This window comes from Mauremys mutica, chromosome 1 (assembly GCF_020497125.1).
Source record: "Mauremys mutica isolate MM-2020 ecotype Southern chromosome 1, ASM2049712v1, whole genome shotgun sequence".
NCBI classification, from domain to species: domain Eukaryota; kingdom Metazoa; phylum Chordata; order Testudines; family Geoemydidae; genus Mauremys; species Mauremys mutica.
In genome coordinates this window covers 8,765,875-8,780,699 of record NC_059072.1, presented here as the reverse complement: position 1 = coordinate 8,780,699, position 14,825 = coordinate 8,765,875, and the positions used below count along the sequence as shown (strand labels likewise).

Here is a 14,825-nt window from a genome sequence, read left to right as displayed (position 1 = left end):
CTTTACATTCTTGGATGATTTTAGAAGCATATTTTTAAATCAGTCCATTATAGAGCAGTATAAGTTACTGGAGTCATTTGTTCTCCAACAGTCTGAGCTTGGTTCAACACCATCAGGATGAAACAGCTGTTTGTCTCTAATCTCTGTATCAGTAACCATTATGAGGTTTGAATCTCTTTATCTGTATACTTCTGAGCTGTGTGTCTGTGTACTTCTAATCAAGCCGTTAAAAATCCATGTGGCCATAGAGTTCTTTACAACACATTTTGGTTGGACTTGCCGTGAAGACTTTCACTTCACATTGGCTTTTCAGCGTATCAGTTAAGTGTTTCAACCAGTCTTTAGCATAGACACCCTATTGTTACTGTTCATTATCTGTAAATTAAGAAATGTTGATTAATGAACATACTTAAAACAAAAACACATTACCCTGAGATTTTGTGGTTACTGTCTCCTAGCAACAGAACATCCTGTCAAGGTACTCCGTGTTATTTCAAGGGGACTGTATCCAGAGTAGCCTTAATTCTCCATCTAGTTTTTCAAACCAAATCCTTTTTCTCTTTTAGACAACTTACTAAAAGGTTCTTTTTAAAGAGTGTGATTAATATCTTCAGTCTGTTGACAGCAATAATAAAATAGAATAGGATAACATCAAACCATCATTCCATACTTTATTGTAAACTAGAATGCAAAGAGGAAAAGAAAAGGTCCTTTTCTACAAATTCATCAGGAGTTTGTTCTTGGGGAACTAATTGGTTCTCACAGTAAAAAAAATTCTCTTTTGTGAAAATGGAAGATAGCTAGGTTGGGGGTTCAAGCCTATAATTCCATTGATATGTATAGCCTTAAAATTATTATTAATAAAACTCATATTTTATGAATGTCTTAATCACACTAGACTTTAATATATCCCGGAACTTGCAGGTAACTTATGCCTCCTTGTATATGACCTCTAACTTTGAATCAGTCTACTTTGCAGGCTGCTATGTTTTGTGTATAATGAAGAAATTGAGTTGTTTTGTGTTCCAGTGTTTATTCCTGCAGTAGTCCATGATAGTCAGAGTTCTGCTGTGACAAGCCAATTGGAACATTGTATTTGCTTGGTGGGTGATCTTATTTTGAGCGGTTTAAACGATTGTTTTTGGTGGTGGTGTGATTTCAGTGCGAGAAGTGAGTGTGCTGGAGATTAAAGAAGATATGGAGCTGGATCCGGAGGAGAACAGTACTGTCTTCATGGGGATCCTCATCAAAGGGCTGGCCAAACTGAAAAAAATCCCTGAGACCGTGAAGGCTATCAAGGATCGTCTGGAACAGGAGCTCAAGCAGATTGTCAAGAGGTCCACAACGCAGGTGGCAGACAGTGGCTACCAGAAAGGAGAGAGCCTTCTCCAGGAAAACCAGCCTAGGTAGGCACATTTCAAATGCCGAGATAGGGAGTACTGGCATTTGCAGCAAAAGTAAGCTGTGGGCTGAGGCCATCACCGCCAGGAACACCAGCAGCCCTTTGGCTACAGCAGTAATCTCAAAATTTTAAATTGTGCCCCAGTGACTTGGGAAACTAAGTTCCATTTAGCTCTTTGCAGGATCAGGTCATATTTTTTTAATTATGTTAATGTATCCAGAGGTCTGGGCACATGGTTTTATAAATATTGATATAAATGAATGATCAGCGGGAGCTGATGAGCTCCTAAGATACATGGGTTTTGTTTCCCTGCAGACCTCCAAAGAATATAAAAAATGATGGAGGAATCACCCTCCGATTAGGGCAGAGGGGAGAATTGTTAATAAACAGAATGATATGCAAAGTTTTCCATAAGGCATCTTCTGCTTTTAAAAGGCGGATTTAAAATCTTTACATTTTATTTCATTTGTTTTTCTAAGGTCCCCAATTAACAGAAATCACATGTAGAGAGTTGGGAAACCCAGCCAACCTAGACAAATTAGCTACATTTTTAATTGAGTCAGTGATGACTCCTTTCTTAAAAGCCAAAGATTCTTTTTTCCTCCACAAGAGCCAAATTCTGTAAAAAAATGGGTAGAGTATGCTTCTCAACACTGTTTAAATGTTGTTAAGGTTTTCAATGATGGTAGGCTCTTGACCTCAGAACTTGGCAGGTGAAATATTTTTTAGTTCATCTTACAGCTAGAATTGGATATGAATGCCTCTCGGTCTCTTTCATATCACTGAGCTCATTGTCTGTCTTCAGCTACTGTACTTAGAGGATATCCATAAAAATGATTACTACTGGCAAATAAAATGACTAATGAAGACGACTAAAAAAGATGAAAAGTCCAAAGGATCTGAATCTATAATGAAGCTTCTCATGGGCAGCTTGCACTAACCACATGAGATGTCCACATAACTTGTATTGTCTGTTTTTCCAAGACTGGGTGCTGACTGTTGAAAGACTGGCTGGTATTCTTTGCTTTTGAAAAGTGTTATGTCCCCTTCCGATGGGCTGGAGGCCAAGAAGTCTGTGTTTGGAAATTCTAGAGTAATTCCTTTAGGAACTCCTCATAAAAATGATTTAAGTCTTCTCATTCCATGAGAAAAAGCTACATTCTGGAGCACTACCTTAGAGTTTCCTAATTTGACAGTGTCCCAGTTTGGATTATGAAAGGGTGTGGTACTTTAATCTCACCACTGAATATTTTATTTTTCTGCCTATCATTAGCCTAGCCTAGTAAACTCTATAACTTCCATATGTGACTGTGTTTTACTGTTCTGAAATATTAATTCACATTGTGCTTGCAGAATGCGCAATTTTTAAAAGCCATTTATATACTGCTACATACAGATAACAATTTGGGGGGGGGGATGCATTTAATTGACCATGATATACCTCAATCTCACCCTACCCTTCACTCACCTATGGGGGAGATGAGCCATTTGAGGGCACCATTAACCACTAGAGGGCAGTAGGAGGTTTCCAGTAGCTAGCTGCTTAAGCCTTTGTAGAAATGATCAAAACTGTAGACTGCAATGTAGTTGTGTATAACTACTGTAGAATCTCAGCATAGTTGGAACTGATCTTGGCTTTTCTGTAGCTAGTCTGTCTTCCAACCTTTATCACTACCACTGATGTTCAGAACAGTACCTGGATTCTTCAATATATCTAGCAGTTTGTGTATGCCCTTGAACAATTATTTTGTGGAGAAAAGGTTCTGATTTTATCTCATTCGCGAGCAGCTCATTATATTGTAAATAGTATCTACAGAAATCTCTGACTTGGCTATGAAGCACAAGGTATAGTGAAAGAGTCAGCATTGTATTAGTTTTAGTTTGAGAAGTCTGGTAACATTACTACTGATGGACAAAGATATTGGGCCAGATCCTCTGGCTGTGTAAATTGTCATCGCTCCAGTGTCTTCAACTGAGCTATGAGGTTTTACATCGATTGAAGATCCGACTCACTGAGCTGGCATATTGACTATCTCATTACCAAACCCACGCTGCTTTTTCCTTCAGAGTTCTTAAGAAATTTCCTTACTTGTCTTGACCAACTCTTGTTACTGAGGCTTGAACAGCAAAACCAAAACATCAAACTCCAAATTACCCTAAACTAAGCAAAGGACGTTATCATTGGTAAACTGCATGCATTATCATTGGTGACAGTGTCCGCAGTCACTTCCTATGGACTCATTCTCTTTTATTGCCCAGACAATAGGAGTTGCCTCAGGGCATGTGTCACTTTCTGTCGACATGTTTATGTATTTCTTGGTGAATGGATGCTGAGAACGTGAACTGACAAACTGCCCCAGCAGCCCTTTGTCATTGCAGATGCTTGTTCTGCTTAGGTCACTTGGTCCAAAAAGACACCCCCCCCCACCAACTTATGCCTTTGGAGTGAACTATTTTTGTGATGTTTTATGTTGTCTCTTTAACCCACACTGCATTAATTTTTGGTAACCTTGTTTCAAAATGGCCTAAGAGATTTAGAAAAGGTCCAGAAAAAGGGCAATTAAAAATGATTAGAAGCTTCAGGGGACTTGACTACAAGGAGAATTGGAAAGGATGGGAACTGTTTACCGGTAAATGGGAGAAGGATGTATGGGAGTTCGTTAGCTAAAATGATGACTGTCATAGAGAGTGCCAATTGAGAGCTTCCAATCAGCCCATGCCATAATGTGAGAATATGAAGGCACTTGTAATTAAGAAAAAATATAAATACCTTTTTGTTCAATGCATAATATCATTGAATGCCAACATGGTGAACAGTTTGAAATTCTGCAAACTAGTTTACTTAATCCCTTTTTATTACAAACACATCTCATTTGTCTTTTCTTATATGTGACATCTGTCTAACCTATTTAATCCAGCCGTGCAAAATTTTGCTTGCTTGGGGCAAACAACTTTTTTCTTTTTTCGATGGATGACTAAATTATTATTTGGCTTTATTGTTGCCATGGTAATGGCAGATGAATCGATTTTGTGCCTGGGCTGATAAATTTTTACAATTATGTATGTTTAATTATGAAGATGCCCATCGGCTTCAAATTAAAATTGCCTTCAGTTTTCCACGCAAAGCAAGGTATAAATCCCTTTAACATGAAAATGCCAAGCCCTTGCAAATTCTGCCCCCATGTCATATTTGGCATCCTGGTTCTCACCCTTACCAGTTCCTCACCCTTATTGTCTTTTTGCCTCCTAACTTGTGCCTGATATCGTGAGCCCCTATTTTATGTACCTAATAAGGTACTGAGACTCAGCTCTCCCAAGCCTTAGGAAGTGTATCTGATAGAGAAGCTGCCGATCTAGCAGAAATAGAAGCTCTGTTTCCAGGATGGATACAAGTAGATGATTTTTTTTTTTAAATCGGATATTTTAATGTAAATTAAATAAAGCTCACTTTTGAAACATAAACCTATTTAAAATTAAATTTGAAATTATGATAACCTATGTTAAGGCCTCAAATTACTATAATCTCTTAAAATCATTTAAATTAAATAGAAATATATTCAAGCTGTACTTATTTCTTGCCAAAGTTTTAAAGAGAGTCAGACCACCAAAGTGGTTGGAAGTCTCTGGCCAAACACCAGGAACCAGAGTTTGTTGAAGTGTTAAACCAGCTTTTGACAGCACTAGCCACTTCTGCATATGCAGAGGGAATATTTTCTCCAGTTTCTTTAGCTGATTCAGTTCTTGACTAGTTCATTCAAAGTTGAGAAACTGATTGGTAGTTGAAAAAAAGCCTGCAAGCTTGTTTTCCTCTTGCTATCTCTGAATAAATAACAGGTGGGAGGGGATGACACCGACTCGTTCTAAACTCTTGAAGGACAGGGTGACCAGAAACAGCCAGTTCAATTCACTAATTGCTGTTACTGCGTCCTTGGTTTAATAAAACAGTTAGTTTTAAATGTAAAACATTTTAATTTAGGTTAGATATTAGGAAAAACGCTAACTATAAGGGTACATAAGCTCTGGAATAGGTTTCCAAGGGAGGTTGTGGAATCCCCATCATTGGAGGTTTTTAAAAACAGGTTGAACAAACACCTGTCAGGGATGGTGTAGGTTTACTTGGTCCTGCCACAATGTAGGGGGTTGGACTTGATGACTTTTTGAGGTCTCTTGCAATCCAACATTTTGTGTTTGATAAACTTACTGTTTTTCTTATGTATCCAGTATAATTAAGGTTATTTTTATTAGTAAAATAAAGCCATCTTAAAATGCTGTTTTTTGCATTTTTAATTAAATCCCAATTTCCATTCAAATGTAGCTTGACACAAATTACAAGTAAAAAATTAATCATCTAATAAATGAGAAATGCATCATTCACCATTTTCTAACATAAACTGAATGTAAAAAATAGGAATTGGAATATTAAGCTATATAATTCCTTAAGCTATATATATAGCGCTGTGTGTGTGCGTAAATCATATGTTAAGCAATATAATTGATTAAATAAACGTGTATAGTGAGAGTGTGTCTTTCTGGTTTGCAGAAAAAAGAATCAAATAGTGTAAAAGCTATATTTAGTTGCAGGTCAACATGTTTTAGTGGTTAGCAACCAATAAGAATCTGATTCTATGATTTCCCCCAAAAAAGGTTCTTACTGGTTGCTATATGCGTAAATAAACTATAAATAACTAACTAAAAATAAATAAATAACTATAGTGCAAATGTAAAACAAATTTAAAATTGATAATTTAGATCATGGTTAAAATCGATTATTAAAATCACTGTTTTAAAATCAATCCACCCTGTCTGTTTCTCAGGCAGCTTAGTTTCCATGTTACCCCATTATCCTGACTATTTATGTTACTAACTTAATAGTAAGGGTACGTTTTAGTCACGGATGTTTTTAGTAAAAGTCATGGACAGGTCACGGGCAGTAATCAAAAATTCACTGCCTATGACCTGCCTATGACTTGTACTATATACCTCTAACTAAAACTTGGGCCGGGGGCCCCCGGTGCTCTGAGGGGGTGGGCTGGGGGTGCTGCGGGTGCTATGGGGCGGTTGTCTGGAACCCCGCTGGTGCTGTGAGGGGAGGGTTGGCGAGGCTAGCAGGCTCCCTACCAGCCTCCATTTGGCTCCCCAGAAGCAGCTGACATGTCCCTGCAGCTCTTAGGGGGAGGGAAGGCCAGGGGGGCTCAGCGCGCTGCCCCCGCTACGAGCTCCAGCTCCACAGCTCCCATTGGTCAGGAACAGCAGTTCATGGGAGCTGTGGGGGTGGTGCCTGCAGGCATGGGCAGCACACAGAGCCCCCTGAGAGCACCACCTAGGAGCTGCAGGGATATGCCAAATGCTTCCGGGGAGCCCTCATCCCCTGAGGTAAGCGTCGCCCTACACCCCAGCCCCCAGCCGTTAGCCCCTCCCACAGCCAAACTGCCCCAGCAGTGATCAGTGCGACTGGCCCAGGGGCTGCCTGATCTGCTCGGGCAGTCCCAGAGCCAGCTGCACCGGCCATTGCAGAAGCCACAGAGGTCACGGAAAGTCACGGAATCAGTGACCTCCGTGACAGACACGGAGCCATTATTTAATAGCTATTGGGGTCAAATAGCAGTCAAGGAGAGGGCAAGATGTACAGCTCTGCTTAGGGGAGCAGCATCTTTGACATTTTAAAGATTGGCTATAAAAGCCTAAACAGAAGAGACTAGTCTTTCCTCCATGTTACAGTTACACTGCCATCTCCTCTTCCATATCCCAGGCGTTGAACGTCGATGCTTTCCCCTTGTAAACACACGCAACACACAGATGTGCAAAGACCTATTGTAGCAGAATAGGGCTACTCTCCTCCACAAAGCTATATTCCAAAGCTATTTAAGGTACTGTTGCTAACTTTGAAAAACAATGGAAATTCCCATACAAACAACTTTATTTAAAGTTAAGATTTCTCAAATACATGCAGTCAGTTAATGTAAGACAACATAAACAACTACACATGCCTTACCATTCAAATATCATAGTTCCCAAATGCGCATACAGACTCCTGACTTCTACAACAAACACCTTGTCATGTTCAATATACACCTATCCTTCAAAAGCAGTATTTCTGTTCGACGTTGTCCCCAGACTGTCACTTATACGTACTACTAATTTGTAGGCATTTCCTAACATTAAAGGTGAATGGAAAAGCTCCTGGTATCACAAAATGGAATTGCCTTATAGTACAGGATTTTTTATTTTGTTTAATCTGAGAGAGACTAAAGCTGCAAATTTCAGATCCGGGTCCAGATTTGAACTTTTCTGGTATTTATAAAGGTGTTTGGGTCTGGGCTGTGGTACAGATCATTGTTCAAAGAGAGGGAGCAGCAATGAAGTTCAGTTCAGGATCTGAACTTCCTAAAGTTTTTAATCAGGCACTTTGTTTCAGCCCATCTCTATTTTTAGTATAATGTACAGACAAGACCTAGACCTGTCATACTGTGCTTCTCTACCTTCCTAGATTTGTCCTTTCATTTTTTTCAGTGTAATCAAAAAGCTTTTCTCCTTAACCATGAGCTCTATGTTTGATACTGGTAATGTGTGTTAACTGCATACCCTATCTGAGAACTCTGGCAATCGCCCATGTGGTTCTTAAATTAGAGGGATACATTGGAAGGATTACATTATATAGTGAGCCATCTGGAATAGACATTTCTGTTGGTAATGTCCTGCTTTTACCCTTTGTGTCTGGGCAGTAAGGTCAAGAGAAGGTTTTTGTCCAAGATGGCTAAGTGACATATGTGAGGGGAACACTATCTTTGGGCCTAGGGGTGTCTGTATAACTCGATAACAGCAACAAACTTAATTGACATTTTCTTCTAAATAATATCAGATGTGGTAAGTCATTGTCTTGTCACACAATAGTTACAGGGTTTTGCAACGGCTCATTAATTACAATAATTGGGCAGTAAAGAAGCCATAGGAACAGCTAATGTGCTGTACACTTAAAGGAGGTTATAGCCATAACACCTTATGTGTAATAATACAATTTTGATGATTGACACAGCTGATAAGCCCTGATACCTCTGGTTTCTGATCTTTCATGTAGGTTTTTAAATTATTTCATACTGTTCATCCCATAATCCAAAATGGCACTAATGCATTGAATACCATATTATTTTCAGCCTGTGTGTAAGTAAATGAGACTTAACTTCTTCCTCAATTTAAGAGAGGGGAAGAAAACAGATAAGCCCCTACCTCCTGCCCCCCAATCTGTCCATCGAAGACAGATGTATGGCCTTCATTACTATGTTATCAGAATGCCTTATGGTCTTGAATGCATTTGTCCTTCCTTCTAGGTTACTTCTGGAACTGCTTGAACTTCTCTTTGACAAATTCAACGCTGTAGCAGCTGCTCACTGTGTGGTGCTGGGACACCTTCAGCAGACAGTGGCCTCTCCATCCAGCCTGTATGATGGTGATGTCAAATTGTATGACATGGCAGATGTGTGGGTGAAGATCCAGGATGTCTTGCAGGTAAGGATCTCTCAAACAGTCATGCACTCAGTTTAGAACAGCAATTTTTGCTGACAGAGTGCCAGAAAATTCATTCATATAGACTAGAGGCTCAAGAAGCATACATACTGGAACTTGTCTTTATTGTTGGGTAAATGTCTGTATTGTTATAATGGACTGCTGGGCCCCAAAGCACATAAACCCCGGCAATCAACGTCTTTTTTTGGTTTCACCTTTATGGTACGTGAAGAGGTGATACAAGTTACCTGCCAAGTTACCAGATGATGTTATCAGAAGCTTTCAAACAGTAACATTTAACTCAGTGTTGTTACCTTGTCACATTTTCCTGTCACATAGAGTGTCACAACTGAAACCACCTGTCTCCTTATGTCAGCATGCCTTCATTGCAGTCAGCCGAGACACTCAGGCTGGAGCTGCTGCCTGCATATTTTCTCTGAAGACTCCTCAACTTTTGTTCTAAATTGTGGTGTACTCTGCTGTAAAAGATTACAGAAAGTCCCATGTTTTATTTTCTTTGTTGTTCGGTTTAACTGCACAATGGTGTGTGATAACTGTCTCTACATATATATTGGATACGTATATATGGATCAGAGAATCATAGAATATCAGGGTTGGAAGGGACCTCAGGAGGTCATCTAGTCCAACCCCCTGCTCAAAGCAGGACCAATCCCCCACTGAATCAGATAACTGCATACACCACGTGTAACTTATTAAGAAGTTTTGAATGGCTTACCAGCCCTTTGTCAATTAATCTTTTCCCTGGGCCTCTTTCTGGCCCCTTAGGCAGCTTCAAACAGGTGCTTTATAAAGAATCAGTTTGACACACAAATGTTTCTTTCTCTCCCAGATTTTAACCCTCCTTCCCTTTGTTGTTATACCTGCCCAAACCTCAGGGTAGATAATATTCAGCCCCAGGCTAGTGACGGTCACAAATTTTAAAAACCTTGTGCAATTCGAGCTGACTGGAATGTCGGTGGCAATGGTTAAGCTTGTGGGTGATAGTAGAGTGCCTAGTTCATGCTCTAGCCATGCTATCATTGCCCTTGAGGGCCAAAAAACCTTGAAGAGCTTTGGCACTTCTGCCAGTCTCACTCTAGGGAGGCCCAGGAGTGAGAATCTTGCACAACGTTATCGTCAGTGAAGCAGTATTACAAGGCAAGTCATTTTCCCTTATCAGCAAGAGTTGGTGATGGTTGCATCCCTCATAAGTGGTGAACTAAAATTGAGAAAATCTTTATACTGGACGACACATACACAAACCCCACCTTTCCCCAACTGAGTGTCTCCTGCATGACTGAAGAATCAAGTGAGAGAGTTTTAAACTTTGTTACTGGGATTGTTTCTTGTAATCTACCACCTGTGATGCTTAGTTGCTATAAGCTTGACTGTTCAGAGGTCAGAGGGAGCCATAAAACCCTCCAGAAATGACTTAAAATAGGTTTTCTGCACATAAAAATGACAGCAATTCAAACTCCATAATCTTGTGCCCATCTGGGGCTGGAAATGAGTGCTGGATCGCCATGGGAAGCTGGGACTCTTCCCTATTTCTCTTTGTATTGAGCTCCTGTTTATTGCATTGCAGGGTCACAAGCATAGGCAGCTGGTGAAAACATTATTTTTGGTGGCTAGGTGCATGGAATGTGGGGAGGCTCTCACTCCAGTGCGTGTGTGGGAGGAGCCTCGTTTCTGAGGGATGTCTCAGGCCCCACTCTCGAACGTGTGTGTGTGGAGGGTCACTGTCTTTATTCCAGCCACCTGTGGAGGGGAGGCCCCTAAGGTGGGAGTTACAGAGCGAGCCCTCCCCACACTCAGCAGGAGTTCCTGCCCCACAGGGCCAGGCCTGGATCCCTGCCCTGGCCCACTGGCTTTTGCTTGCTCGCAGCTGAAGGGCTTGACTCTGCACTTTTCAAGAAGGCAAGACTCACGTTGTCTTCAAAGGGACTCTTCTGCTATTAGAGTAGGATGAGAGATGATGGTTTAAAACCCCTTTTAAGATAAATATCATTTAGTTCTTATTTTAAGCATCTGGCGTATCAGTTCTCATTTGTAAAGTTTTGAAGAACACGGTGAGGTCTGGAAAACTCTTTCATCCCTGCTAAAAAAACTGAAAAGTTTCTTACCTCTGGGCATGTCATACACGAGGCCATTCTTAACAACTTCTTGAAGCTCAGGTCAAATATTAGTCGGAGCTGCTTGGCAGTGGTGTCCTTGTCATTTATTTTAGTTGTCACTGTTTCTAATTTAATGCCAAACAAAACCAAGTAAAATGTGGCATATAAAAAGAGTAGGAGATAAGACCTTTTGTTTGGTGGTGGTGGGGAAGCTGGGGGTAGGAAGGATAAATAACTCTCCGTGATCTAGTCTCCACCCTGGCCTTGTGGTAGTTTGTGTGCAAAGCCTGAAGACAGCCCGTCAGAGCAGAGTCTGAAGACAGCCGGTCAGAGCAGAGCCTGAAGACAGCTGGTCAGAGGTAGGGAGCCTAGCCCCCTGAGTGACTACAAGTTGCAGGCAGGGTTGACTGGGTTGTGTATGTGGGGTGGCCTGGAGCGGAGCAGAACTGGCAGGCAGAGAAAGTGTAGTGGTTATTTCTGACATGCTGGAGCATAGCGATGTCCTGTATTTCATCTGCTGGAGCAACACTCTAGACTGCTCCAGAAGCACTATGCCCTAGCAGCAGAGATAGATTTTGAGGGGGAGGCAGGAGGCTGAGCCCCCCTCACCCAATCCATCTGCTGTTTATGGTCATAAGATAGTGGACTTTAAAGTTGACACACTTTTAGGTATGGAAAACCTTTACTGGGCCTATGACTAAATAGTGTCCATTCTGGTTCTTGAACAGCAATAATTTAAGAACTGAAATTCCACATTTTTGTGAGGAGGAAGAGAAAACATTTCTCTAGCAGGTTGATTTTTTAAAAACAATGTTTGTTTAAATGTGTTCAGGGGTTAGGAAGGATGGAAGAAATTGTGAGAAGATGGATTAGTGGCAGAAGTGAAGTCCGGTGATGCAGTCAAAGATGAATGAAATGTATTAATGCCTATGCAATATATCACATGCTTCTACAGTTTTTCACATGGATAACACGTCCTCTAATACTGTGTCTGTGCATGTGTAATATATTATGAAATAGCTGTCTTTATAGCTGCATGCATGCATACATACATTTGTGTGTATATGTTGGGGGTGGAGAGGCACCCTTGTGAAAAATGTAAGATGATATTCATTTTTTCTGTCAGCTCAAATGACCAAGCTTGTTTTTCCTCTAGATATCTGAATGCCTCCCAGTAATATTCACTGTTAATGCTCGATGCTCTTGTAACCCACAGGCCTAATAGGGAGGTATCTCTTTAAGAGACCCATTGGTGGGAGGTAGGAGTGAGTTGTGTCTGAGTCCTTGTTGCTAGGCAGATTTAGCACTGTACATCCAGAAGCTCGGTGTGGTAGGCATATCTCTATATTAAAACTATCTCATGGAACTGGAAGGGACCTTGAAAGGTCATCACGTCCAGCCCCCTGCCTTCAGTAGCAGACCCAAGTACTGATTTTGCCCCAGATCCCTAAGTGGCCCCCTCAAGGATTGAACTCACAACCCTGGGTTTAGCAGGCCAGTGCTATCTCCAATAGGTTCCCTGTTACTGGGGCCGGGTAGTGGCATCTTGAATAACGGGACATTGAATATGAAGATTTTTTTTGTTTTCAACATTAATTAAGAATCAAATAAAAAGATATTGTGAGATCATTAGTTCAGGAGCATATGGTGACCTTTTAAAGTTGGATGTCTGAGTGCTAAGAAAACCATTAGTTCATCAGAATATTAGAAGAATCTTGGTCAGTGAGGTGTAGTTTCTGATCCTGTTTATTCTTTCTTTGATGCTTTCACATGTTTGTGTCAGTGTCATCCTGATGTGTCTATGCAGCTACACTGTAGCAAGACAGGTTTGAAATTCAGTTTTAAATTTTAGCCTGACATTTTATGCATATTGCTAATTTAGTTCTTTAATTTAGCAGTTGGTGGAATATACTTCTGGAGAGGGTGTTTACTTCAGAACTAAATATTTGATTGAAAAGAACAATAGGATGCCTGCAGTTAAAACTGTAATAATGTGGATAACTGCTACAGAATAATGTGATGAATGGCACTCTAAGCTTTTCTGGCACTGCTAAGATGTGTCCTGAATCTTTCTGTCCAAAGGATAATAAGTTTTGCCGTTAAGGCAGTATTGTGTAAAAGGCAGAATGGTGCATGCACCATGTTACAAGGTCTGAAGGCGTAGAGTGCAATATTTTTGTCCTCTATGGTTTCGCTTTTCATTGTCTTGTCTGTAGCTCTCACAGCACAGATAGAATCCATTGTATAGTTGGTTGAGAGCCTCCGCTGTGTTAGTGTCAGAAGACAGAGAGCTGGGAGACAGACTGCAACAGTAGCTGTTATTGGGTATTCCAGCTTTCCCCTCATGTTACCCAGGGTACAGAACTCTTGCACTCCTTCACCTCCTTTACCCTGTCTTTGATACTGAGATAATAGGAGTATGCATCCATCTGGCCCTTCAGAGTAACACTAGCATTTAGTTAGATCCTGCTGAAATGTCACCTGTCTGATGATATGCCAGTCATCTTGTCAGCTGTGTGCTATCAGGGTGTGCAATGACATGCTGCACTAGAAAACCAAGAAACATCACAACTCTACATCTATTGAGTTGGGGAATGCCCGTTGGGTCAGGTATCCTGCCTCCAGGTTAAGTCTTTACTGGATTTCTTCTTTATGTGATATTAATAACTCTCCATTTGCATTGCCTTCCATCCAAGGTTCTCAAGATGCATTACAAACATCAAGTAGTTTAGTTGGCAAAACTTGCGTGAAATATTTTATAGGTGGGGAAACTGAGATGCAGAGATATTAAGTGATTTGTAAAAAGTATGCTCCCTCCAGCATGTACATATCTTTTTTAGTTACTTGCCTTTAGTTATCCTGTTATACATAGGAAGGGAGCGTGGGTTAGTGATTAGTGCAGGAGATCGGGGGGTGCGGGAAGACATCTTCACTGCTGAATTACTCTAGAGTTAGACCAGTGATTGGCAACCAAGTCTGAGCGGCTGTGTGAGAGGAGCTACACTGCAAAGTTGTACCGGAGTTACTGTGTCCTCACATGTCCGTCAGTGGTTCTTTGTGCTGCAGTAAGCTGAGCCACTCCGATTCTTTCCCAGTGAATTGTGGGAGAACCTTTCTGTCTTTCTGGGCACACAGAGGGAATTGTGGGAATGTATTGGAGGACGATCAGCACTCAAATGACTTAGCCTGGATCCTCCTCTCTGCGAAGTGGATGGGTTACCAGCATGAATTAAAGTGGTACCTGGGCTTTAACCTATGCCCCCATCTGGGCTAACTAGCCCAGATGGTAAGCTCCACTAAACTTTCATGAGGATTTTGTGTGTGGTCAGAAGTGGGGTTCGAGTCAACACTGAAGTAAGAGCCCAAGTTAACTCTGCAGTGGAAGAATACTCTGAAACTTAACTCCTGGTTCTATTTCTAACTCTTCCATTAACTGTGTGTCCTTGGACATGTTGCCTGACCAGTCTTTGCCTGTGTTTCCCCATCTGTAAAATGAGGATAATATCTCATAAGAATGGCCATACTGGGTCAGATCAAAGGTCCATCCAGCCCCTGTGACAGACCCAGACCAGTGGGGTACAGGAGTCTGGTAGAGGGCAAATATACTGGTCACTGGATGAGTACCGGTAGTTTTCTGTTCCCTGAGTGACCAGAGCAGGGGCTTCACTAGAGTAATCAGGAACCTGCTAGAACCAGTTAAGGCAGAGAGGCTGATTAGAACACCTGCAGCCAATCAAGGCAGGCTAATCAGGGCACCTGGGTTTAAAAAGGAGCTCACTCCAGTCAGGCGAGGAGGAGCCAGAGGAGAA

General features: G+C 41.2%; 1 protein-coding gene across 3 annotated transcripts in view; it reads left to right on the top strand.

Moving 5' to 3' along the window:
* Positions 1-14,825, top strand: part of EXOC4 (exocyst complex component 4) — a 585,632-nt gene that overhangs the window by 73,258 nt on the left and 497,549 nt on the right. For all 3 annotated transcript variants that reach the window (XM_044982948.1, XM_044982962.1, XM_044982954.1), the window contains exons 6-7: positions 1,163-1,406; positions 8,728-8,905. In XM_044982948.1, the coding sequence (XP_044838883.1) occupies positions 1,163-1,406; positions 8,728-8,905 (422 nt within the window). The remainder of the gene's footprint in view (positions 1-1,162; positions 1,407-8,727; positions 8,906-14,825) is intronic.